General features: G+C 41.5%; 1 protein-coding gene across 1 annotated transcript in view; it reads left to right on the forward strand.

Annotated features, from left to right (window-relative positions):
* PRKD1 (protein kinase D1) overlaps positions 1-18,833 on the forward strand; it is a 101,654-nt gene extending 82,821 nt beyond the window's left edge. Inside the window, exons 10-20 of the mRNA XM_081859425.1 lie at positions 337-460; positions 2,637-2,714; positions 5,235-5,514; positions 6,186-6,238; positions 7,217-7,289; positions 9,091-9,197; positions 11,086-11,247; positions 12,593-12,691; positions 15,090-15,357; positions 16,789-16,874; positions 17,744-18,833. Coding sequence (XP_081715551.1) covers positions 337-460; positions 2,637-2,714; positions 5,235-5,514; positions 6,186-6,238; positions 7,217-7,289; positions 9,091-9,197; positions 11,086-11,247; positions 12,593-12,691; positions 15,090-15,357; positions 16,789-16,874; positions 17,744-17,962 — 1,549 coding nt within the window. The 3' untranslated portion in view covers positions 17,963-18,833. The remainder of the gene's footprint in view (positions 1-336; positions 461-2,636; positions 2,715-5,234; positions 5,515-6,185; positions 6,239-7,216; positions 7,290-9,090; positions 9,198-11,085; positions 11,248-12,592; positions 12,692-15,089; positions 15,358-16,788; positions 16,875-17,743) is intronic.
* Positions 18,834-27,341: the final 8,508 nt, after the last annotated feature.

The following is a 27,341-nucleotide window of genomic DNA, read 5'->3' on the forward strand; positions in this document are numbered from 1 at the left end:
TATAAATTTTTATTGTTTATTTAGTATATTTATGTCAGCTGCTCTTCCTCCAAAATCCCTTGGAATGGCATACATGGAGTGTGGGAGGAGCTACCTATTGCTTCATTTGCGTGTCATTTTGGTTGGCCCAGTAAAAGTATTGCTCTGATAGGACTTTTTTCTTGTGGAATTTTTCTTATGGGCCAACAGTACTAGCCTTACTCTTTGTTTCTCTTGTTCTGTTTGTTCTCCTGGAGACATAGCCACAGAGAACAACAAATTAACATATCTCACTTTAGAAAGATTTGTTTTGCATGTTTATTAAAATCTATTGACTGGTGTGTGGTTTCTTTTAAGCCCTTCGACAAGCAACAATATTCCATTAATGAGAGTAGTGCAATCTATTAAACATACAAAAAGGAGAAGCAGCACAGTGATGAAAGAGGGGTGGATGGTTCACTACACAAGCAAAGACACTCTGGTAAGAAAGATGTTAAGCAAAAGAAGTCTCTGAACATCACTGATAAATTGTGACTCCCAAATGATTTTGGTGGTGCTTCTCTCATTCTCCTTGACAGTCAAGGATTACAGCACGTGTACAAAATGCCTTGGGGCCCTCCAAAGACAGACCAAGGCCACAGAACAAAATCTTGAGCAGAGGTATGCCTGAGCAACTTTATTTAAGAGCAAAAGAGTCTTTTAAAGAGAGAAAGTCAGTCATGTATGCTTGCTGTTTCAGACTGCAGAGTGGAAACTTTGAATGTGAGCAGCTTGAAGTATGTTTTAAGGAAGATTTGCTACCTTTGTCAGGGCTAGATTAGACTTCAAAACAAACAGAAGGGTCAGATTTATCCCTGGCATGCTGTAGAATGTGAAGCACTTTGAAGGAAACCAAATCAAGATGTGGAAAACAGCTTTCATCTGACTATCTTTTTTTTTGTTGTTGTTAGATAAAAAGGAAATCCATAGCTTTCATAGGGCAAATTTAGAATTATAGCCCTGCGCAATGCAATGCAGTGGTGCAATGCTGTAACATGAGGCACTTTGAGATAAGACTTTGGAGGAATGATATTGGCCAGTTTCCTTCATAGCTGTTGGACCTGGAGGGTCAGTCCAGTTTTGTGTTATACCTTGGACAAAGCAACTATTTTTGTACCTTAAAATACCTTGGATTATGTTGCTCATGGAAACAGTCTTAAAAGTATCTTTTTTAGAACTATGGTCTATTCCCCAATTACATGGGAAACTGCCTTATAATACAGATTTACACAATTGGTCCATCTGGCTCAGTAGTGTCGGGACCATCGACTATGCTCCTTGGCTTATTGCCATGACATTATTGCCTCAGTTTATGCTGGCACAGGAAGAAGACACATCATAGCAGCAAAGATTGGCCATATCTTCCAAGGCCCTGGGGCTGCATGAGAAGGACACAGACAAGAGTGGTGCCTTTACAACGCAAGTAAAGTCAGATGGAGCCCTAAGGTGCTGTCACAGTGCAGGCCAGCTATTATGCATGAAGGAGGAAGGAGCATTTAGACTCCAACAAAGTCCTTTTTCCCCTCTTGATCATTCTATCTAACCTGTGATGCACAGGTTGATCACCTTTTTAGTAGAATGGGTATAAATGAAAGGAAGGCCAATACTGAGCTTGCAGGCTCTCACTATTCTATTCTCAGTCAGCTTTGTAAGTATGCTACTGTACAACAGAAGGAGAGAGATTCACACAAATTATCCAGCTTCCAATTATACGCAAACTTCCAATTACGTTTTCTTACCCACAACTTAACCTTAACTCTTGTTGAAACGTAATTGCCCATTTTTTACAACTACAACATAGCATGGGACGCGGATGGCACTGTGGTCTAAACCACTGAGCCTAGGGCTTGCCAATTGGAAAGTCAGCGGTTCGAATCCCCACGATGGGGTGAGCTCCCGTTGCTCGGTCCCTGCTCCTGCCAACCTAGCAGTTTGAAAGCATGTCAAAGTGCAAGTAGATAAACAGGTACTGCTCCGGCAGGAAGGTAAACGGCATTTCTGTGCGCTGCTTTGGTTTTGCTGGAAGCAACTTAGTTATGCTGGCCACATGACCTGGAAAAACTGCGGACAAACATCAACTCCCTCGGCCAGTAAAGCGAGATGAGCACCGCAACCCCAGAGTCGTCAGTGACTGGACTTAACTGTCAGGGGTCCTTTACCTTTTACAACATAGCATCACTTCCATTACTGCCTGGTAAAGACATATCTAGGTAATCTTAATGATCACTCAGGGTAATACCTGTTAGATTCAGTCTGTATACGTTCAATTGATGTAGAATGCTAACTGTTGCTACTAGTAACATTCTGAAACCTATGTGAGGGCATGCTGTATGTAGATATTTCTGGGGGAAGCCAAGTATACATCTCTAATGAAACTTATGTAGAAGAAAATGCAGTCTTCAGGAAACATCAAGGGGGGGGGAGGTGTTTTTTTAAATACCTATTACTTTTGGATAAGTTTAAAACAATACCATTGAGTATTTCTCTGTATTGAAAATGAAATTGGTGTCTCTTTGTCATCCCTCACAATCTTCAAGTTGCATTATCTCATTTAATTTTATTTCATTGTTTCTTCAAGTTCTCTTAAATTATTTTTGATTGTTTTTATTTCAACACAGAGGAAACGTCACTACTGGAGATTAGACAGCAAATGTATTACACTGTTTCAAAATGACACTGAAAGCAAATACTACAAGGTAAAATTGGGTTCTGGTTTTATATAGTGTATTCCAGAATGCAGCTATGATTAAAGTTTATGTTGTGTTTGTTAATATTTCAAAGAGATGGATGAGCACCATACACCCACCCACACATGCACATCTGATTGAATTGGAAATCAGCTGAATAGTTTCCCAAAGATACAGACATACCGGGACATAGCTTGACTTGTGCCTAAACCAATCCAAATTCACCAGTGCCACCATGAACCAGCAGCTGATGGTGGTGGTGGTGGAGGAGGAGTGTGCACAGAGACACCAGAGAAAGATCTGTGGCTGGTGTCCTTTTTCCATCCTTGGGACCCCCTGGGAAACTTACCAAACCTCCTGTTCCTGGAAAAATGCAGCTGATTTCTGAATAAGACACAGCCCTGGGCAGCCTGAGGAAGCTGCATCCATCTTGAGCCTGCTCCTAAAAAAGAAGCCTAGAGTGAGAGACTAGATTGATGTCAGCAGTTTCCAGCAGCCCTCCTCTTTGTCAGATTTTTGGTGGGTGACCTGTGAGTTTATTTGGGCCCAAGGAGGATGGGTGGAGTCCTGGGGGAGAGCCAGGAGGCTAAGAGGGGAGGCATGTTGATATCAGTTTGTATTTATTATAGTTTTCTATTTATGTAACATTTTTATATGTAGCAGTGTATTTTTGTAATATTTTAGTTGCCTGTTGCTTTATTTTCTTGAACACTGCTTAGGGTATATGTGTGTGTGTGCTTGTTTGTGTGTGCTTGTGTATGTGTGTAGATAAAGCCATATAGAAATGATCTAAATAAACCTCTCCCAGCCAGCCAGCCACTTTTCATCCTACCAGCACATCACATGCACACACACAGACACACACACACAAACTCACTTTATTTAAAGCTCATTTCCCTGGCTGGTGAAAAAAGCTATAATAATAATAATAATAATAATAATAATAATAATAATAATAATAATTTATTATTTATACCCCGCCCATCTGGCTGAGTTTCCCCAGCCACCCTGGGCGGCTCCCAATCAAATGTTAAAAACAGCTATACAGTGGTACCTCTGGTTAAGTACTTAATTCGTTCTGGAGGTCCGTTCTTCACCTGAAACTGTTCTTAACCTGCGGTACCACTTTAGCTAATGGGGCCTCCCACTGCCACCGTGCGATTTCTGTTCTCATCCTGAAGCAAAGTTCTTAACCCGAGGTACTATTTCTGGGATAGCGGACTCTGTAACCTGAAGCTTCTGTAACCTGAGGTACCATTGTAGAAAGAGAGAAGAGAGGCTACAGGACTGAAAACCATGGATGGGGGCTCACAGCCCACTCAACTTCTCCTAAGGGTTCTCAGTTAGAGTAGACTTTTGTCCTCACTCCATTCCCCTTAGCAGGTTGGGGAGTTACAGCCTTTTAGAGGGGAATTATTTTCCAGAATGGATTTTAAAGCTTTTTCTGTTCTTTCAACAAGCATTATGTGATCCCCAAAGTTGATATCCAGGCCCAACTCAGAGGAATTTCTTAGGCATCTCTAATACTTAGCTACATTGTTAAGCAAATAGTTCTTATTTAACTGTGCATCATAGTACAGTCATACCTCGGGTTGAAGTAGCTTCAGGTTGAGCGTTTTCAAGTTACGCTCCACAGTGACCCAGAAGTAACGGAACGCGTTACTTCCAGGTTTCGACGCTTGTGCATGTGCAGACGCTCAAAATGACATCATGCACATGTGCGGAAGCGGTGAATTGCGACCTGCAGATGCGGCTTGCGTTCGCTTCAGGATGCGAATGGGGCTCCGGAACGGATCCCGTTTGCATCCAGAGGTACCACTGTAATGTCAAAATGGACTTCCCTGAGTGCAGCTGTTCCAGGCTCTAAACCTAAACCACCTCTGATTTATTTCATTGGTGTTTATTAAGGGAAATGACAAAAGAGACTCCTTAGCTTCTCTATTCAGCTGTTATCCCAGCAGCCAGGAAATCCATTCTAACATTTGTGCCAGGAATCTGATCAATGCCTAAGTACTAACAGGATCCACAGGATTTATGGGGTTTGTGAAAGTGGTAGGAAGAAAAGTGGAGATGGGACAGGACTGCTGTTACTTACAAACTAAAAATACTGACAAAGTTCACCCACACCAGGCTTAAATACAAAAATTATGGGTTTTAAAACTTGCAGATTCTTGTTTGTCTTGGATCAGATTCCAATCCTGCCTTGGACCATGTTCTGAAAATAAATGTTGCAGTTTTGTCCACTCCAGCTCTCTTCGTCCACAAAATCATTCCTTGCCACCTCTACCTCCTGAAACACCTTTCCCTTCCCTTCCCTGTCAAGCAGCCCTGGGGTCAGCAGATTTCCTCCTTTCACTTTCTCCTTCTCTGTCAACATATTGTAATTGTCAGTCCAGGGAACCATCAGAAAAGCATGAATCCCAAAAGCTGGTGATGAGTCTCAGAAACTGTAATCAAGTAGGTGTTTGAAGTACTCTTTGTTCATGAGAAAGTGTTTTCAAAATTAATCGCCATTATCATTTGTCACAGGAAATTCCATTGTCTGAGATTTTATCTCTGGAACCTGCAAAAAACTTCAGTTTAATGCCACAGGAAGCTAACCCCCATTGCTTTGAAATAACCACAGCAAATGTTGTATACTACGTCGGGGAAAATGTGGAAAACCTGCCAAGCCCTCCAGCTAATAACAATGTTCTCACAAGTGGTTGTGGCCTCGATGTTGCAAGGATGTGGGAGATTGCAATCCAGCATGCCCTCATGCCTGTTATTCCCAAAGGGGCATCCACTGGTTCAGGACCAAGTCTACACCGTAAGCTAATTAATTTTCTACTTTAAAATAAGCCACTGGATGAAACCATGTGGACTAGACCCTCTTTGTTGGCAGTATAATTATGTTGTGCAATTTTACTCCGACACTTTGGTGTATACATTATTCTAAGGTAAGCAGCTAGGGACATCAACCTTTCAATTATGCTGTTATTATCCAGCATGTGGTTTCCAAGGTGGTTTAACACATACTCTGATGTCTGGATATCATGATGGTTATACAGATTAATTTCGCACAAGATCAGTGTAGGGGTGAATCCCATCCCTCAGTCCCCAGACCTTTGCAGGAGCTGTGAAAGGCTGTTGACATATTGCTGTGGAATCACAGATCAGGCAGTATTACTTCAGAACCAAAAATATTTCCTAATGGATGGTGTGGTTAGGTTCGGGAATGTTATACCTCTGCTATATAACAGCATCAATTTAATAATAACAACTGTATATCACATACATCATTATCCAGAAGGGGAGGCTCATTCTAGAAGAAGAGGTACCTTCCTCCAACACACCTCATCCCTGAGCCCACCACTGCCATAATACTGTGAGGGTCACGGTATTATGGCAGTGGGGCTTTCCTCTACCACACTCAAGTGGTGGATTCATATCATTCTGTGCATTCACAGCAGAAGTAATTTCCATACATTTTCTTTCTAGGAAATATATCCATCAGTATCTCGGTGTCAAATTGCCAGGTCCAAGAAAATGTGGTAAGTTTTCTCAGTGTTTATGAGAGATGTGATAGAACTCAGCTTGCAAAGTCATTGATCTGTTTGGAAAACTTTGAGACGATGTCTAATTGGGCATTTTCTTTAGAGAAGGACAAAAAAGTAGCCATTGAAGAAATGATTTTTACAGCAGCTTTGATTTTTGGTTTCCAGTTTTTTGAAAAAGGCCAAAATATTGGGGGTCAATTTATATTCCTCTTTTGTAGCACCAGAGTAAGATTGCACCAATGTAAGTCGTCTGAGATTAGAACCATGTGAAACGGTTGTACTGTATTATATTTTCCACTGAATTCCAGTTCCACAATCACAAGTGGGGAGAGTGCTGTTATGTTTCAGTCCTGCTTTCAGGCTTCTGGTTGGCCTCTGTGAGAACAAGATGCTCAACTAGATTGGCCTGATCCAGTGGGCTCTTATGTTAACCACAGAAGTCCATTTACTTGGACTTAAGTTGAAATCCCACCTTCCTTTTTGGAATTCATTTGATTCAGGGAACCTTCCAAATAACCTAGGGCCTACACTACACTCCATCATTGGAATGTGATGGAGTTTAGAGCCCTTTGGAAGAGTTGCCTCTCCTCACCTCACAGACTCATAAACCCAAAGTTTCTTCAGAGTGGGGAAGAAGGTATGCAGAGTTCTTAAATGCTAATGAACATATGATGGGTATTTGGTAGCCACTTCACTTCTGTCAATGCCTAGTAACTTTGAATGTACTGTGCATCTGCACAAACATTCAGGGTCCATTTATACACTCCAGGAAGGACCAAAAGTCATTGCACATAATTCCAAAATGAAGCCAGACTCCAGATAGGTTCTGATGTGTTGCCTTACCAGAACACGACTTCTGCCACCGAACTGCATTTTGAATGGAATTCAGCAGCATTTCTGTCCAATCATTTTCTGAATTGACTTTATTTCCATACTTGTCATGTTTAACATGCAACATCTTTGTACTAACAGGATATCAGTACAGTATACCAAATCTTTCCAGATGAGGTGCTGGGATCAGGACAGTTTGGAATTGTTTATGGAGGTAAGACTGACATCCCACTAAGCCATACTGGGAGAAGATTGTCTGAAATCATTGGACAAAGTAGACTCCAATCCTAATCCCACTTACCTGGGAGTAAGACCCATGGAACATGGTTAGGATGATTACTCAGGTGTGTCTGAAATTCTATACAAGCTCTACAACTTCATTAAAGTTTTCCAGATTATTGCAGTTAAGATCACCTTTGCAAGAGGTTGACCAAGGTGGTGGCGAGAGGACTGCAGAGCCAGTCTGGCACTCCTGCCAATGCGTTGCCCATGTAAACAGCAGGGCCATGGCTGTTGACAGGGCTACCCCATGAGGGCATGCCATCTAAGGGGGTTAAACTTAATTTTGTTAATTTCTTCAGTGAGGAACTGGCAACAAGTCTCTGCCAGTTTCAATTCGGTTGCTCATATGCGTGAACGTCCCCAGTCCTATTCTCTTGTTTAGAAGCCATTATAGGTCAACTCCCACTGGTTAGGATAGTAGTAGCAGCACTGATGGAAAAGTAATTTTTAACACACTGATAAAATTCCTCAACCTCTGAAAGAAGCAAATACAGCTACAACACAACATTAGTGAATTATATATATGTGTGTGTGTAATTGTAACATACAATTTAATACAAAATATGTATAATATATATATATATATATAATATTAATAATATTAATGCACCATATAATTACAAGTACTTGGCAATCATTTTTAATGATTTTATGCAATTTTACACACATTTTTCACATTTTTTCAAAAAGAAGACAAGTTTAAAATTATTGAAAATTCCACAACAATAAAAAAGTCAATATTTTATGTCATTATATGCCATGTAAAACTAAATTATATTAATTTAACCAGAATATATTTTGAGTTCCCAAGTCACCCCTCATTTTGGGAATTTGAAAGTTGAAAAATTAAACACACTATGTACACAGATGGATTTCTGGGAAAGGTGTTCTGTCTTCTTCCAGACCAGGGGTCAGCAGACTTTTTCAGCAGGGGGCCGGACCAATATCCCTCAGATCTTGTGGGGGGCCAGACTATATTTTTTTTGGGGGGGGGAATGAACGAATTCCTATGCCCCACAAATAACCAAGCGATGCATTTTAAATAAAAGGACACATTCTATTCATGTAAAAACACCAGGCAGGCCCCACAAATAACCCAGAGATGCATTTTAAATAAAAGGACACATTCTACTCATGTAAAAACACGCTGATTCCTGGACCGTCCGCAGGCCAGATTGAGACGGTGATTGGGTCAGATCTGGCCCCCGGGCCTTAGGTTGCCTACCCAAGTTCCAGACCTTTCCCTCCTATGACATGATGAGAGTCCTGTGGACACGGGGTTCTTTGTACTATAAACAATGCCTATTTATTTAGTGATGCTGGATTACATAGCAAATTTATGGGCTAAACTACATGTGAATGTTACACAAGCTTTTCATATTCCTTTTTATTAAAGGCAGGACTGAGGATGCATACTAATGCAGAAGACTAGGGTGGGGTAGGGGAGGAATAATGGGCTTTTCACCCTTCCCCCTTGCACATTTTTCTTCTAAAATTCACCTCCCTGATTTTTACCTATAAGAGGAAATATACGGGTCCCTCTTTGCCTCGAAATCTGTCTTAACAATTTCATGAAATTAAAGAAAGAAGTCTGAATGGTTTAGAGCATTCTTGTCTCAGAGGATACCTTGACAGTTAGGTTTTGTATAAAACACACAAAAAATACTTGAGTTCTGGAAAGGTGACGCTTCTCAGAGCTGCTCATGTTAATTGGCATATTTTTCATCAAACAGGAAAACATCGCAAAACAGGAAGAGATGTAGCAATTAAAATCATTGACAAACTGAGATTTCCAACTAAGCAAGAAAGCCAACTTCGTAATGAGGTTGCAATTTTACAGGTATCTTTTATTTAATTACCAATTATATCCTGTATGTATTTAATTTAGAGCAGGGCAATAAAACTCTTTGAGAACAGGTTTCGGCAGTAGGAATCTATGTACCTCATTAAGCATTGGAACTACAGATAAAGTTTTCAAGTGATGTCTCTTTCTGAAATAATGTCTAATCTGCATTAAATATAGGAACTTTGCACCAAAAATTTCAGCAGTTTGCTAATCTGCAGAGTCAGAAATAAATTTGCTTTTGAGATAAAGGTAAAGGTACCCCTGCCCGTACGGGCCAGTCTTGCCAGACTCTGGGGTTGGTGCGCCCATCTCACTCAAGAGGCCGGGGGCCAGCGCTGTCCGGAGACACTTCCGGGTCACGTGGCCAGCGCGACATCGCTGCTCTGGCGAGCCAGAGCCGCACACGGAAACGCCGTTTACCTTCCCGCTAGTAAGCGGTCCCTATTTATCTACTTGCACCCGGGGGTGCTTTCGAACTGCTAGGTTGGCAGGCGCTGGGACCGAACGACGGGAGCGCACCCCGCCGCAGAGATTCGAACCGCCGACCTTTCGATCGGCAAGCCCTAGGCACTGAGGCTTTTACCCACAGCGCCACCTGCGTCCGCTTTTGAGATAATCTAGCACAATTACCCAGCAGCTGTTACGAGATCCTGTTGTCTGTCCCTGCACATGTGGTAACAAAAATAAAGCATTGTCAGCCCAATTTCTTGTGCGATGAGTGGAATTAGGGCTGCATTCCTAAGTTTTGCTTCATATACTGTAAGCCTACAACTTATGCACATTTAACTTGTGTGCATTCAGGTTCACACACGTGGCAAAAATATTTTAAGAAATTCAAAAGTGGGTGGAAAGCGGGTGAGATTCTGGGGGACTTTGGTGTCCCACCCACCACTGAACCCATTGTATTTTGACTATACACTATTTTGCATTTAGGCTCTATCCCTGGAACATAACCCCCACGTAAGTTGAGGACTTACTGTATAAAGGCAAAGGGACTCCAGACCATTAGGTCCAGTCGTGACCGACTCTGGGGTTGCAGCGCTCATCTCACTTTATTGGCCGAGGGAGCCGGCGTACAGCTTCCGGGTCATGTGGCCAGCATGACTAAGCCGCTTCTGGCGAACCAGAGCAGCACACGGAAACGCCGTTTACCTTCCCGCCGGAGCGGTACCTATTTATCTACTTGCACTTTGACGTGCTTTCGAACTGCTAGGTTGGCAGGAGCAGGGACCGAGCAACAGGAGCTCACCCCGTCGCGGGGATTCGAACTGCCGAACTTCTGATCGACAAGTCCTAGGCTCTGTGGTTTAACCCACAGCGCCACCCACGTCCCTTTTTACTGTATACCAATAGGGAACTCATTCTTTGAGCACCAATCCATATATAACACGAGGGGGAGATATCAGCAGGTTGGGATGTCTTCCAAACAAAAACCTAATAGAGAAACCTCCCAAAATCACTTAACAAGTACTGATCACACTTGGTGGGCATGGACTGTTGATGATGCAAAGTTGATATGCAAGGTTGATATGCAAGGTATGGAATTGCTTTTAAGATCCAAGAGCAGAAAACTGGAAGCAACCTGAGGATAGCATGGCTCCATTCTGATACTCTGAAAGAAATCAATTTGGACAAGGTCTCATTTCCATATAGAAGTTTAAAATGTTATCAGTGACAAAGCATATTTTTGATAGTTTCTAAGCACATTTGGGCTGTCCTGTTAAACTTTGCATAGCAAATCATTGGTGGTATAATTCTGGCTGTTTATACTTTTATACTGGTGCCAAAAGGCTTGAAAAATGAATGGCTATGTCATTGCCCAATCTGTCATTGGACCTAAACAAATCGGGCTCATTCAAATAGTGTTTTTCTTTGATGCTAGAATCTGCATCACCTGGGGGTTGTCAATTTGGAATGCATGTTCGAGACACCAGAAAGAGTGTTTGTTGTTATGGAGAAGCTCCATGGAGACATGCTGGAGATGATCTTGTCAAGTGAAAAAGGGAGGTTGCCAGAGCGAATCACCAAGTTTTTAATTACGCAGGTAAGGGCCCATTAAGTGGTGTCAAGTGTTTTCTTTTTCTATGATATTCACATCATAGCTCAGACAGCACAGCATGAGACTCTTAATCTCAGGGCTGTGAGTTTGAGCTCCATGTTGGGCAAAAGATTCCTGCACTCCAGGGGGTTGGACTAGATGACCCTTCTGGGGGGCCTTCCAACACTACAGATCTATGATTTTATATCCTTAAAATGGATAGCAGGTCACAATGTGGGTGAAGGTTTAAAGAGTGAGAGCTGTCCAGAGTGGGTAAAGTCTAATTAGGGTAACTTCCTTTTGCATTGCTAGTATGGCTTTATCAAGTTGACTGGGTGCTGTGCCTTTCTCTGTATCTTCTCTCTGATAAAGACTAGTTGTCACGTGCTTGACTGTATTGTTCTGAGCTTAATGTACGAAGGTAACCACAAATCGTGACCTACAGTGCATCTCTCAGGTGTGGTTCTTGGAAGTCTGCACCAAATCCTTCTTGCATGTTGGGGCTAGCATGTAGCCTGCATGTCTCTGATGGACCCATCTCCTCTCCATCTCTGACACAGGCAGGGGTTCTTAACCAAGTTAGCCAGCAAAACATTTGGGAGACCATTCCTATGGGTTCAAAGAAGCTGTGCTAGTGCTCAGAACTTGGGTGCCCAATAAGTGCCAGATATGACTGATGGCTACATTGCCTCAGTTTGTTCTTTATAATCCATAAATATTCTCGCTTGGTTTGCAGCTATATGCAAGCTAGTATGGTTTGGTGTGATATATATATATATATATATATATATATATATATATATAGATGGCATTCAGCCCATAGTTCTGATTTAGATAGTGGCAAAGACCTCTTAGAATTAAGCTTATAGCTCACATTATAGGCATTCTCTCCTCCCCCAACCACAGGATGACTCTGAGGGGTTGTGAATGCTTCCCAATTTCCCCCCACTCCCAGATTAATTTTCCAGATTAAAACTTTGCTCCCATTATAATAGATAGTACCAGCCTTTAAATGTCTGGAGTTGTCTGTACCCCAACTGCTGATCACTAAAGTTGGAGTACTTCCCCTAACAAATAAGAGCACGACTGTACGTGCTGCTAAAAGAATGCTTTGTAATAATAGTAGGAAGTATTGCTACTTGAGGATGCCTTTAAAATTAAGTCCCTTGTGCTTTATATTCCTGTTTGTTTACACAGCTTGGAATAAGAGCATAAAATCGTATGAATTAAGCTGTTGTGCTTGAGCTTGCTTGCGCTTGCTACTTTTCATCTCGTCTCTGGGAAAAACATTGAAACAGAAGTAAATATTGAGCAAACTATGTTACAACAGGGCTGGTTTGTTTCTTTATAGATCCTGGTTGCTTTGAGACATCTTCATTTTAAAAACATTGTTCATTGTGATCTCAAACCTGAAAATGTATTGCTGGCATCTGCTGATCCTTTCCCACAGGCAAGTAGAAATAAATTCACATTGTACAGGTAACATACAGTTCCTTTCGATAAAGCTAAATGATTGTTGAATGCCACACCAATCTCTACGTGGTAAGAGACTCCAGGGGTCCAGCTGTTTACCTGGGCTTTGGTTCCCTTGGAATGAGGGACAGCAGAGACAGTCATGTCTTTAGGAAATATGGTTTATTTACACATGTGTACAAGCTGAGCCTACAATGGAGGAACTCACAGCATTAACACCCCAAAAGAATCTTGCTTCTCCAATAGCCATAGCCTTGGATTCCAGCCAAAAGCAGGCATGGCTGTGAATCTACCCTGCAGTCTGAGCTGTATATACACAGACCAGACCACATGAAGATACCACTTGTTTCCACTTGGTACACTGGTACACAAATCTGCTGCAGTCAAGAGGAAAGTAGGAAACAGGTGTGTCCTTATTTTCAGCAGCCTCCCCAAGTCTCTAAAGGTAAAGGTAAAGGGACCCCTGACTATTAGGTCCAGTCATGACTGACTCTGGGGTTGTGGCGCTCATCTCGCTTTATTGGCTGAGGGAGCCAGCATACAGCTTCCGGGTCATGTGGCCAGCATGACTAAGCCACTTCTGGTGAACCAGAGCAGCACACAGAAACACCATTTACCTTCCCGCCCAAGCGGTACCTATTTATCTACTTGCACTTTGATGTGCTTTTGAACTGCTAGGTTGGCAGGAGCAGGGACTGAGCAATGGGAGCTCACCCCGTCACGGGGATTCGAACCACCGACCTTCTGATTGGCAAGTGCTAGGCTCTGTGGTTTAACCCACAGCGCCACCCGTGTCCCCCCCCCCCAAGTCTCTAATCTCTCCCAATTGGTTGTTTTTTAAAATGTGAAGAAGAGTAGCAGAGATATCTCCCCCCCCCCACACACCATATCTGCAAGTGCCAAGAAGTTTTTGGGTGCACCCAGATGTGCATAATTTCAACAATGAACCTGCTGTGGAAGTGCATTTGCCCAAAAAAGATAAAATATGTTCTTACTGTGTATAGCCAAAGCCTGCTATCACAGTTGCGAATGGCTGGCTTCCTTTGACATAATGATGTGGTCGCTTGCTCTGGAGCAGTTTTTCAAATTGGGGAAAAAAAATATTGAAGGCTGTTTTTGTTTTTAAAGTCAAGCAACAAACATACAAGTAATCGGAGGTATTATCCTGTGCTTTAAAACATTGTATAAACAGGCAGTTTGCATGAAGCACAGAGGAAGGGGGAAGACAATCAACTGCACATTGTTGCATCTGTCATTGATATTTCAAATGCAGCAGGAAGCTGGGCTCATCTTGCTGGGGAAACATGATATAACTCTTGGGTTTGTGGACATTTAGTACACCTACGTGAATCTCCATTTACTAGGGGTGTGCAGTGGGTTTGTGTCAGAGCCAGATAACAAAGCTAATGAGGGTGATTTTGAGGTCTCTCCCCCTCTACCAGTTTGAAAGATGGTGTCAGTAACACTGCCACTGTGTGAAGTAAGGGCTCTCACAAAGCCCTGTGTTCCTCTGTCACTCTGTTTCTGTACTTCACTATATCTTGTTCCTTTATGTTTTCCTGTAAGTTTCTCTTGGCCTATGTCCTTTGCAAGTATTGAGGCTGTCCAAAGTATTGCCTGTGGATCACTGAAGAGCTCAAAGTTGTTTTTTCTTAAAGTACAGCAGTGGGGGGATTTATTTATTTTTAAGTTAAAAGCTTCATCCTCTAATTGTTCCTCTAAGTAAGAAAGTGAAAGCCTCTCAAAAATGTGAAACTACTATGGATTATGGGGGAAAGTCAATCCCTTTCATTTCCCCCCATAAAAAGCCCCTGAACCTATTTGTCTACATTTTGGGGGGTGTTCCCGTGCTTGTAAATGTAATCCAGTTGGCTCAAAGTGGTGAAAAGTTATAGCTGCTTTTAGTTTTGGAATGAAGAACACAGCTTCAGTTTACACAAAGCGACACAGAACCCAAAACATAAACCAAAACTGAAGGAGCACAGGGCGGCTTAGAAAGGAATTGGATTTTTATTTTTTTAAATGCAGTTACAAGGTGAATGTTGAGGCCCATACATTGGCTAACACGCTTCCCTTACCCCCTTCTCTGTTGTATCCCCAAACTGTAGGGACTGGTTCTGTCCTTTCTGAATACACTGCAAGGCACTGTGGACTACGTATGGTTTTACTTTATAATAACGATAGGCCTTTTGGAAAGACTGTTGTCTGCTTGAAACATTCTTTGCTCAGTTATGTGGGGGAGAAACAGCTTTAGCACATGCTAAATTGTCTTATAGATAGCACAAGCACCGTGTTGACTTGCACATTGTTTCTTTGAAAACATCGGAATAAAACAAAAAAATACAAATTTATTATAATGGCTTTATACCAAACAGGTGAAACTTTGCGACTTTGGTTTCGCACGGATCATTGGAGAGAAATCATTCAGACGTTCAGTTGTGGGTACGCCAGCCTATCTCGCTCCTGAAGTCCTGAGAAACAAAGGGTACAATAGATCATTAGATATGTGGTCTGTGGGGGTTATTATCTATGTCAGCCTTAGTGGGACGTTTCCATTCAATGAAGATGAGGACATTCATGATCAAATCCAGAATGCTGCTTTTATGTACCCACCGAACCCCTGGAAGGAAATCTCACATGAAGGTATTTTTTTTTAAATTCTAGTACATACATATTTGAGAAGAATCAAAATATTTACTTATTTTTTATAGAAAATATAGATTTCATCTTTTCACACTAGCTTCCCAAAGCAGCTAACCACCATTTTAAAAACGATCAGAAATACAATAAAAATATTCAATTAATTTCTCCTCAAGGTAGACCAGTTGAAAGAAAAGAACCTTAGTGAATCATGTCCATTAACTTCAAGGGGTCGGGTCTAAGTAAGACATTCTGAGTATGACTAAAACTGAATACCACCCAATAAAATCACTTTCTAAAACTCATTTGCTCATTTCTTTACTGTGTTTATATAGATGCTCAATAACAGGAGTTCTCTGGGTAGCTCTTAAAGCAATCAATCAATCAATCAATCAATCAATCAATACCAATAAAATACATTGTGAAACAAGAAAAACCATGAAAATTAGAAAAGTGAAACCAAAAATTAATTTGAGAGGCCCAAACCGTTAAACATAGATTGTTTAAAAGGTCTGAGTGAAAAGGTGAAGGAACTTGCTCGACTGTTTCATAATCAGGGTCCAGTTACTTAAATGGCCCTGTCCCTTACCCACCTTACTTTATATATGATCAAGCACTTAGAGAAGGGCCTCTGAGAAATATTGTAAGGGTCAAGTAGGTACACTTGCAAAAGTGTGTGTGTGTGTATGCGTGTGCGCGTGTATTTAAACCTAGCTGGGTGTAAGCTAAAAGCTAGAGAATATTGCAGCAGAGGAACAAAACAGAAGGGAAGGTCTCTGCAGTTTGACTCAGCCTCTCTGAGAAGAGAGTTCTTGAGCATGAATGCAGCCGCTAAAAAGAACTCTCCCATGTCCCTGCCAGTCATATTATATTGGCAAGGAGAACCTCTCCTAGAGATCTTAATACACAGACAGGTTCATAATGGATAAGACAGTCTTTCAGGTAACCAGGTCCAAAGTTATCTAGGGCTTTTGAAGTAATAATGCATTATTCTTGGAGAGAAAGCTTTCGAAAATTGGAATGGAGATCTATTCACTTTATTGCTGCCTTGCATTTCCTCGCAATATCTTCAGTTTCATCTCTCCAAATGCATGGTAATATTATTTGTTATAAGGCAGAGAACAAAATGTACGATTGCTAGGCTACACTAATGTTTTAACTCAGTACAAATCTGTTTACTATTTTCAGTGATGGACGCTTGATTAGCAAGTTTGGGTGTTGTGAACATTATAGTTGTGTGAGGTAGTAACTTGGGAAAAAGTTGTTTTCATTTATTTATTTAAAAAATCAAGCTAAATCAACCTGCATGGCTGTCATAAACAGATTTATTAGTTCTGTCTCGCAATTTATTAGTTCTGTCACTGCCTCTGAACCGTATGCGATTTCAAGAGGTATTTGAGAGTGATGTCTTCTGAAATTATGTTTTTTCTCCAGCTATTGATCTCATAAATAATTTGCTGCAAGTGAAAATGAGAAAGCGCTATAGTGTGGACAAGACGTTAAGCCACCCATGGCTACAGGTAATGCTGTAAATTTCATGCCTTTCACCTTGTTTGTAGTGAAGATAGACCAAACACAGACAAAAAGTTTACCACAGCCACTCCAAAACTTCAGCATCGATGAACCTCGATGAAGGCTAAATATTACAGTCCCATCTGGAGACTGTGGGAAAGTGTGCCCACTTTGCTAGGCGAGGCCCTGGGAGCCAGGCTGTAACATTAGAATGTTTTCCCTCCACAGGCATTTTGCATACAGTAGGGATCTGGAGCCTATAGCCCTCTAGATGCTGACTGACTACAACTCCCATCATCCCTGGCCACGTTTCCTATCATTAGTATACAGCATCTTTATGCTGGCCAGGGTCATAGCTCAATGGTTGACCACATGCTCAATCATCAGAGTTTTCCTCTGCTAATCTTGAAGCATAAGGAGTGTGTGTGGAGGAAACAGTTGGCTAAGTTTGCCCTGGTCACCCAAATAAATACTATTTTAAACATTCCTGTTGTTGCTTGGTGCTGCTCTTGCTTTTTGTTTCCACGCTGTTGAGTTATTTTTGTCTATATTAATTTATTGTCATTTCATTGTCTTGAAGGCAGAAAGGTGTGGTGAACATACTTTTGATAAATTATACATGCAAAATTTTGAGGAAAAGACCCCATGAACCTTTGGGCCTGGTTGTGGAACCTAGCTTTTCAGAAATACTTTGCAGTGAACCTAGACACGTTGATGTGTTCTCATATCCAACGGTTTCACAAAAGATGCTATGAAAGTAACATGTGCTGCGTCGCTTAAATGTTAACAGAATTATGGGGAAACAGGCATCCATAGTATTATCTGTAAGACTGCTTTTCAGATATTAATTTAAGCATATTGTTTTTTCTCCCTACAGGATTACCAAACCTGGCTAGACTTGCGTGAACTCGAATCTAAAATAGGCGAGCGTTATATCACCCATGAGAGTGATGATTCGCGGTGGGAACAGTATGCCGGAGAAAATGGCTTGAAGTATCCAACACACCTTATCAGCCCAAGTGCCAACCACAATGAAAACCCTGAGCCAGAAGAAGCAGAGATGAAAGCCCTCAGTGAGCGTGTCAGCATCCTTTAAATTGCAGCCCTTGTAATCTGTCAAAACACTGTGGAACTAATAAATACATACGGTCATGTTTAACATTTGCTTTGCAGAACTGCCATTATTTTCTGTCAGATGGGAACAAAGCTGTTACTCTGTTACCACCATTGATGTATGGGAGTTGCCAAGACAAATCAACAGAAGCATTCGCGCCCCCCCCCCATTTTGTGTGAGCAACTGTGTTATATTAACAAAAAGTTCCCAGAAACACTCAACCTGTTGTTGTGGATGATTCCTGTTGTACTCGGAGCATTCAAACCTGTTTCCACTGTGCCTTCTCAGACAAGTGTTTCCTCTTACTCATAACTTTGTTGGGTACCATGAAGCATTTCCAGGTGGATCTCTGGTTTTGTGTGCATCATGAAATTAGTATTGTACTTGTTTGCAAACTCTTGAAGAGTAGATTACTACTGCTGTTCTGTGAACAACTTTTAACGTTTTCGATGGGGTTGGGGATTTCTGTTTCTGTTTTGTTTTTGTTTTTGTTTTTGTTTTTTGTTTTGCTTTTTGCTGTGGAACAATATGTTGAGATACTGATGCAAGGAAGCATTTTTTAAAAAATAAATAAATGTAAAAGCAGCACACAGCATTGTAAATTTGCAGATGAGATGCCCTAGCATTTTGGACATTTATATGGATTTCCCCAACCAGTCATGGTGCAACCTCTCTTTAAGCCTAAATGCCTTAGTAATGTAAATTGCAGCCCCTGCTTGTTCTTATAACATGCTGCTGTAACATATACATTTAGAAGCTGGACAATATGTTGCCTTTGTGTATGTTTTGAATAAAATTCTGCTGAAAAATACTTTTTTAAAAAAAAAATATTAAATTACTTTACCAGTCCAAAGACTTGTCAAGCTTGAGGTTCTGTCAAATAAGAATAAGTAATCCTTTTCCAAGCATTATGTTACTGTGATTGTAAAGGTGTTTCACTCCCCAAAAATAGTTATTCGTTTATTTCCTTAATTTTATATTCTACCTTTCTTCCAAGGAGCTCAAGGCAGCATATTTATTTATTTTATTTCACAAAATTTATATAACACATGATTGTAATGAAACCTCTAAGTGGTTTCCAAAACCAACACATTATGCATAAAAAACAATAGGTTGGAATTAAAATTGTTTGAAAGATAATTAAAATCGACAGTAAGCAAAAGAGATTATAATACATTTCCGAGTAGGCTTGCTGAAACAAAAATGTTTTAAGCAGGTGCCAAAAGGGCAATGCAGGAATCTCAACCTGTGGTCCCTATTGCAAGTGTGCTAGCAGTTTTATTGCTGCACTACATGCCATTGTTGAATCCATTGAAATGTTCACTATATAGCTCTGAAACTTCAGTGGAATGAAGAAGAAAAATACAATAAGAAGAGGCCTGCTGGATCAGACCAAAAGTCCAGCATTCTGTTCCAACAAGATGCTTGAGGAGGCCCACAATCAGAACGTGAAGACAGCCACCCTCTATTTATAGCCATTTAAAGACATAGCTACCCTCATCCTAGGGTAGAGCACATACAGAAATTGAGGTCTGGGTTTACCTGGCACTTCATGCTTATCCTATAATGTTGTGCACAGGTGTGGTGAGGGCTGTCTCTTTCCTTACCCCTATCAACAGGTGATAGTGATGGTGACTGAAATATGAAAAGCAGCCAGAGAATCCTTGCAGAGACTTAATATGGAAGCAGAGAAAGGTAATATGAACAGAGTTGCTGTGAACATACAGGTGATTAGGAGAAGGATCAGATGGAAAACTAGCAAGGAGGAAGTTGCTGGAGTCTAAATGACAGGTGTGCCTTATACAGCAAAGGTTTTAAAAGGGTAGACACAGTTATGGGTGGCTTGTCATGACAACCAGCTGTATGTCAGGGACACAAGAGTAGAGTATTGAATGTGATGTGCAAAATTACATGTGATGCTCTGGAAGAGAGGGAGTTAATGTTTGGCTTAGACGTGCTGGAAGGAGCAGGGTTGGGATGAAAAACCTATGTCTCTAATTTGCTGATGGATGAGATATCCAGGAAATGCTGGCAAAACAGAGAGATGGGCCTGGATAAGGGTAAGTGGTCAGGAATGGAAAAGAAATATGAGTCCTCAGCATAGCGGTACCTAAAACTATGAACATAAGTGAGTACATTAAGTTATAGAATGTCAAACCAATATGCTGAAGGCAATTTCACCCACAATAGTTTTAGGTGTCTTATCTAAAAGGTGGTATTCAAATAAGTTTTACTCAAGAGTAGATCCACTGAAATTAATTGCTGTGACTTAAGTCAGAGCCATTGATTTCAGTGCGGCTACCCTCAGTAAAACTTAGTTGATTCCCACTTGGTAAGTTTTAAGCTTACACCTAAAATGTGTTGACTGCAACAAATAGGTTTTTTTGCTTGCAAATGCCTGCATCAAACTTACATGGCAAGGAGCCAGGATTGGCTTCAGCTGACTGTATACTCAGTTGTATACCTGGGTTTGCCTCAGCTTAATGTGTGAACTTACAGAGACCAATAACAGTCATTTTTAGCAACTACTTTTTTGAGAAGAAATTCATCTCTTTTTAAATTAATTTGCTTTCAGGTTTGAAAATCTGCATGTAAAGGGAAGAAGAGTCAGTGGCAGATGGCCATTGACAAATGGAATATTTACAAAGAAGTGTTAGGTGTAACCAAAAGGAGATGCAACCTTACAGTACATAGGAATAAAATTGAATTTTCATGAAGTCACCCAGTAATGCTCAAGTACTTTGCACATCAGTGAAACAATTTATTTTACATTAGTAATCCTTAGGAGCAATCATGTTGTGATTCATATGTATGCCTTTTGAGAGAGTCCTTGATGGATTGTGTACAATTGATGGTGTGCCTATGAATGCATATTGTGACAGTGGTCAATATAAGTGATTCTTCCAGACAGGACTCACCTAACTGGCCCTGTCAGTGAAAAGCCCAAACGATGGCTTCCACTTGCACAGTGGAGCTTCCACCCCCACCCTACATGCCCCCTAAAATTGACTTGGGGGGTTGGGAGAAACCTCATGACGGCACATGGTAGAAAGAGATGGGAGATCATTCCATCTAGCAAGCTACAATGTTTGTGCAGATGGAATGACTGGAAGATGTTGAATTCCACCTCCGTACAATGCCAATGTAGATTGATGAGCACCTAGTGGAAAGCGGCAACCTTGTTTAGTTTGACTCATTCAAAAATAGGTTAAAATGCATAGGCCTGGATCCTAAATTAACTGAAGAAAGTTTATGAAATGAAAGTTACACGTTCCTCACCCCTGCTGCCACTTGTACCACCCTAGAAAGCCATCCTTAAAAATGGGGGCAGCTGCTGGATGACCCCCTACGATTCTATGAATTTCAGTTCGGGCTTAGGTCCTAAGATAAGGAAGATAATGGATCCCCCCCCCCCGCAGACACATCACAAAGTGGGTGGTCCAGTGGTTGGAGTGTTGGATTAGGACCTGGGAGAGCAGGATTCAAAACCTCGCTTGGCCAGTCAGCTCATGGGGTGATCATTGGGCCAATCATTGCCTCTCGGCCTAGCATACCTCATAGGGTTGTTGTTGGGATTAAATGAAGAGGAGAACTTTGTGTGCCATCTTGAGTTCCTTGGAGCAAAAGCTAGGATATCAATGTGGCAAACAAATGAATAAGTTGGTTTTTTTATGCTTTATCCTACATTGTTCAGGAGCCACCCAATATCCTCCACAAAATGAATTGTCTGCAGACCAACCCTGGCAATTGTCCATGTTGGGCTGGCACACCCATGACATGATTCCTCCAACTCAAGAGTTTTGCTTCACAAAAATGACCAAAGGGAAGGCTATAAGAAGAGCCACTGCTCGAAATCACTGCTCTTTCACTTCTGTGTGGTTATCTCCAAAGCACCTGCAAGGTAGCTTGATTTTACATCGCACAAAGGAGTTGGGCAAAGTCGGGTCAAGTAAATGCTTCATAGACAATATCTTTGCAAATATTTTCAAAACAAAGAGGCTATTCTTTACAGTTTCTAAATGATGTGGCAGATAAAGAAAGCATACACAGCCACGTGAGAACCAACTTCTTTCTCCGCTGCAGCACAAATTGTCTCATTAACTGTTATTGTATTTGTTTTCATTTAAAAAACGCTTTAACCATTGAACACCAACTGAATCATTCTTCCCCTTATAATGGTCTGCAGGGGGATTTGTTTTTGAAAACTTGTCAAGATTGGAGGCTCATGCAAGGAAACAACACAACTGTGGCTTTTGTATGGCTAATTTTGCACAATTATTATAATTAAGTTAAATTTGCTCTGACGTGAATGGGATACATAAAATCTGCAAAGTATGTTAACTTTTATTGTGTTCTGAAACTTACAAAACCTGTTTATTGTTGGGAGTTATACCTAGAGATTAAAACCAATACAAAGGAGGCTGCAAATTAGTATAATCTTTCAAAAGGAGGCAATTTGAATGGGTTGTTTGCTTTCCAACTCAAACTGGATCACATTTCTGAGGCCTGCTTTGAATTACTCTCATGGAAGTACAAGGGGAATGAGCTCTGGCGAGGGGAAAGGAAGAAAGGAGAGGTCTGTGCCAAAATGTAATGTGTTTGTTTTTATATATTTGAATTTATATACCCTGCCTCTTCTTGGGGACATAAGGAGACAAGGTAAAACCAAATAACCTACAAATAAAGCTAGAAACTCAAGATTTGGGTGGCTAGTTCAAATGTAAACTACAGTAAATCTCTTCCTATACTTCTGGCTTTAAGAATTTAGGAAGCTGCCTTAAACTGGACAAGACCGTTGGTCTGTCTATCTCAGCACTGTCTACACCAACTGGCAGTAGTTCTTCAGGGTATCAGATGGGGTTTTATATTTCCAGCTCTAGCTGAAAATGCCATAAATTGAACCTGCAACAACAGATGCTCTGTTTCTGAGCTCTGGCCCTTCCCACTATTAGTCTTCCCCCTGAAACTTTAAGGGGGTTAAAGACCAACCAATATTTGATGTCCTAAGCTTGCTCTTTGCTCCTTGTTTGATCATTTCCCAGGCACCAAGTCTTCCTATATTCTCAAGGCTTCCCCTGCCATATCCCATCACCTTTCCTCCAGCTCCATTTCCTGACAGTTGGCCTCCTGCCCTCCCTGTCTAGCACCACATCTTCTGTCTCGTCCTGACTGACTGCACTCTGTAGCTCTTCTTTTTCATGGGCTCGGACAAAATGACCTTTCATTTTCCTCATGGAGCCGGCATTGAAAGAGTGTGCGCGCAAGCCCCTGATGCTGTAATAATCCTATACTCACTGGACACACGAATCTCACTGTATCAGTGGGAGGAATCCAACATAGTGATCCATCAGCAGAAGGATTTCTGGTTGCCTGGTTGAACTATCTGCCCTTCTCTCTCCCTGCACCCTGTTCCAGGGTTTCCCCCATGCCCCCACAAGCCAATTTGGTCTGCAGGAGGAAGAGAGGGGTGAAGCCTGCAGAAGTCCTCATTAACTGAATCCTGCCCAGTAAGACTTGCTTCTTAGTTGACGTGCTCTTACAAAGTGTGCAGACTGCATTATCGAAGATATAAACAATGTTACAATCTCACTCTTCAGCCAAATTCATTGCTGCAGAAATGCAGCATAGAAGCTCATGTCACAAGGAAGGACTATAAGATCGTCTGTCTGAAATCCTGAAGAGCTCCAGCTCATCGTTGTAGACAATATTGAGTTAGATGTGTCGGTGGTTTGACTCTACTCACAACAGCTTTCTACAGTCCTTTGCTTTTACTACACTGTTCCCAATGTTTTGTAGGAGTAACCATGTTTTAGCATGATAGAAGGCTGAACATCTGGGAGCAGATGATGGACATCCTATAGAAAATTGTTGCTACTTGGTCCTCACTGTTGTTAGCACACTTCGAGAACAGAGACCAAGGTGGGCCCTATGATTAGGCAGAGTGAAGCAGCTGCCTTAGGCGGTAGCTACTAAGGAAGGGAGTGTCATGTGGCCTGCTAACCTCAAATGCAGTGGAAGACATTGTCCTTTCATCAGTATTGGAGTAAGATTCAACTACCAGTCCAATTGGCTTCTGTATGTGCTATATTGTCCTTTGCCTCAGGCAGCAAAATGTCTTGAGCTGACAGGGTCTATTCGTACCTTTAGTTATCCTTAAATCTTCAAAGAGCAGCAGTCTAAGAGCCTTGGCAGCAGTAAGAAAGGCACTGTTGGTAAGTGGTTCCCAGATCTCAGAATTGGGAGTCTGCCAGACAGGATTGCACTCCCTCTGGATGAATGGGCAGGTGGTTTATGGGTGCTCTAGAAGCCACCTTTGCCCATGAAGGCCCAGGCAACCTCTGTGGTGAAGAGTAGCTATCATCAGCTTTGGCCGGTGTGTCAACTACACCATTTCCTGGACAGGGAAAACTTGGCCAATCTATCACATGCGTTGGTATCCTTGTGGCTGGACTATTGCAATGCACTCTGTGTGGGTCTTTCCTTGCTGCTGGTCTGGAGGCTGCAGCTGGTGTAGAACCCCACAACCTGGGTGGTGGGTGCTGTTCCTTACTGGGCACATATCACCCCAGTGCTGAGGGATCTGGCTGCGTATTAGCCACCAAGCTAATTACATACAAAGCCTTAACTAACTCTGGGCCATTGTTGGCATCCTTCTGTCTTGAGAGACAATGGAGGAGTGTGCCTTGGGGAGTGAAGTCAAACTGAGGAAAGGTGCATTGCTTGCTGTGGCTGTAGAGAGACTGAGAGACATGTTTTATTGCAGCTGGGGCAGATGAAGAAGCCAGTTATGCTGCTGCAGACGCACCATGGCATTCTAACAGTTTTCATTGTTGTGTTTGTTCTTCATTTCTTTTATCCAATATTTTAATTAATGATGTTTTAACATTATGTATCTCAATTATGTATTGGTTTGTGTGGGGGTTTTTTTGCAACTTGCTTAGAAGCCATGTTGGCCCATAAGTGGTATATATATTCATAAATAATAATATGAAGATAGAGAATTGTGGCCCTTCAGACGTTCTCGGACTGCAGCTCCCATCAGCCCCAGCTAACATGATCAAAGGTCAGGAATTATGGGAGTTGTAGTTCAACAACATCTGGTGGACCACAGGTTTTCCAGGACTGGTCAAAGGCCTAGGGACCTTTTCAATATTTTTATCTTCTCTCTATCCCACAAGCCTTCAAAAGTAATTACTGCCTTTAAAAAGGAATGATTGTGATATATTTACTTGGAGGTCTGTTGTCAGGCAGAAAGGCAAGCTATAAATACTTTAAAGTAAAATAAAAAAATAAAAACTTACATACCCTCTGAACTCAAAATATCCACTCTAGCTTTAAATAATTTCTAGTTTGGCCAAATTCTTCTCAAAATGTGGCAAACACTGCTTAATAATTACAAATACTACCAGCCCAGCTACTGTTAAGGGGTTCTAGTAATTAATTTGCTGAAGTGCCATAGATAGATTTAAAGCATATAATTTCTCACATATAAATGAGAAAGAGAGCTGAATAATGGCTTTACACTTTTTTTAGCCGATATTTTATTTGAGGCTCATTGAACTATGATCGCAATCAGCTTTTGTTCCAGTGTGCAAGCAGTGAATTCTTGCCACCACCACTACCCCGCCCCCGTCCTCAAGCCTCCTCACTCAAGCTACCGAGCATGCCAAACATATTAGAGAACTTCTTGTACAAATATTTGTTGGTTTTTATACTAGAATGTGTCATTGTTAATCAACAGAATAAATTGCATTTCCCCCCACTGCTGTCCAAAAAAGCTTATGCTGTGAAATCAGAACTGTTTGCAAATCAATCAGGCAGACACTCTCATGAATTCTTAAGATAACCGAATGCTTGCCAAAATCACTAGAAAAAGAACATTGCAACTTGTTTACTGAAATGAAGAGGCAATGGGATGGTCTCATCCTAACATGACCCCTTACCTGCAGATTTACCTTATGCTGTTTGTTTGTTTGTTTGTTTGTTTGTTTGTTTGCTTGCTTGCTTACCGTTTTCTAGATAACCAGATGTGTGACATGCTTTATTATAAAGACCATTGCTTTATTAAGAAATGAAATGGAGGTAAGGGCAACACGGGTACCACCAGTGCAGATTATACCGAACATTCGTAGTGGAAAGCTTTGAAGAGCATCAGATAGTTATCTTCACACTCAGCAACTGGGTCACAAAATGACTGATGAGATCATTTGGGAAACCTGCCCGATAATTCCAGAATTCAGAATTTTATGCAAGTTTAAATACACAACAGAATATCATCCATGGACTGCTTTGTGATTTGCTGAGTTCATAAAATCATAGAATCATAGAATCATAGAGTTGGAAGAGACCACAAGGGCCATTGAGTCCAACCCCCTGCCAAGCAGGAAACACCATCAGAGCACTCCTGACATATGGTCGTCAAGCCTCTGCTTAAAGACCTCCAAAGAAGGAGACTCCACCACACTCCTTGGCAGCAAATTCCACTGTCGAACAGCTCTTACTGTCAGGAAGTTCTTCCTAATGTTTAGGTGGAATCTTTTTTTCTTGTAGTTTGGAACCATTGCTCCGTGTCCGCTTCTCTGGAGCAGCAGAAAACAACCTTTCTCCCTCCTCTATGTGACATCCTTTTATATATTTGAACATGGCTATCATATCACCCCTTAACCTCCTCTTCTCCAGGCTAAACATGCCCAGCTCCCTTAGCCGTTCCTCATAAGGCATCGTTTCCAGGCCTTTGACCATTTTGTTCCTCTGGACACGTTCCAGTTTGTCAGTGTCCTTCTTGAACTGTGGTGCCCAGAACTGGACACAGTACTCCAGGTGAGGTCTGACCAGAGCAGAATACAGTGGCACTATTACTTCCCTTGATCTAGATGCTATACTCCTATTGATGCAGCCCAGAATTGCATTGGCTTTTTTAGCTGCCGCGTCACACTGTTGGCTCATGTCAAGTTTGTGGTCAACCAAGACTCCTAGATCCTTTTCACATGTACTGCTCTCAAGCCAGGTGTCACCCATCTTGTATTTGTGCCTCTCATTTTTTTTGCCCAAGTGCAATACTTTACATTTCTCCCTGTTAAAAATCATCTTGTTTGTTTTGGCCCAGTTCTCTAATCTGTCAAGGTCGTTTTGAAGTGTGATCCTGTCCTCTGAAGTGTTAGCCACCCCTCCCAGTTTGGTGTCATCTGCAAATTTGATCAGGATGCCCTTGAGTCCATCATCCAAGTCATTGATAAAGATGTTGAATAAGACCGGGCCCAAGACAGAACCCTGTGGCACCCCACTAGTCACTCTTCTCCAGGATGAAGAGGAACCATTGAGGAGCACCCTTTGGGTTCGGTCAGTCAGCCAGTTACAAATC

The sequence above is a fragment of the Podarcis erhardii genome (assembly GCF_964252035.2).
Source record: "Podarcis erhardii genome assembly, chromosome: 1".
Taxonomy (NCBI): Eukaryota; Metazoa; Chordata; class Lepidosauria; order Squamata; family Lacertidae; genus Podarcis; species Podarcis erhardii.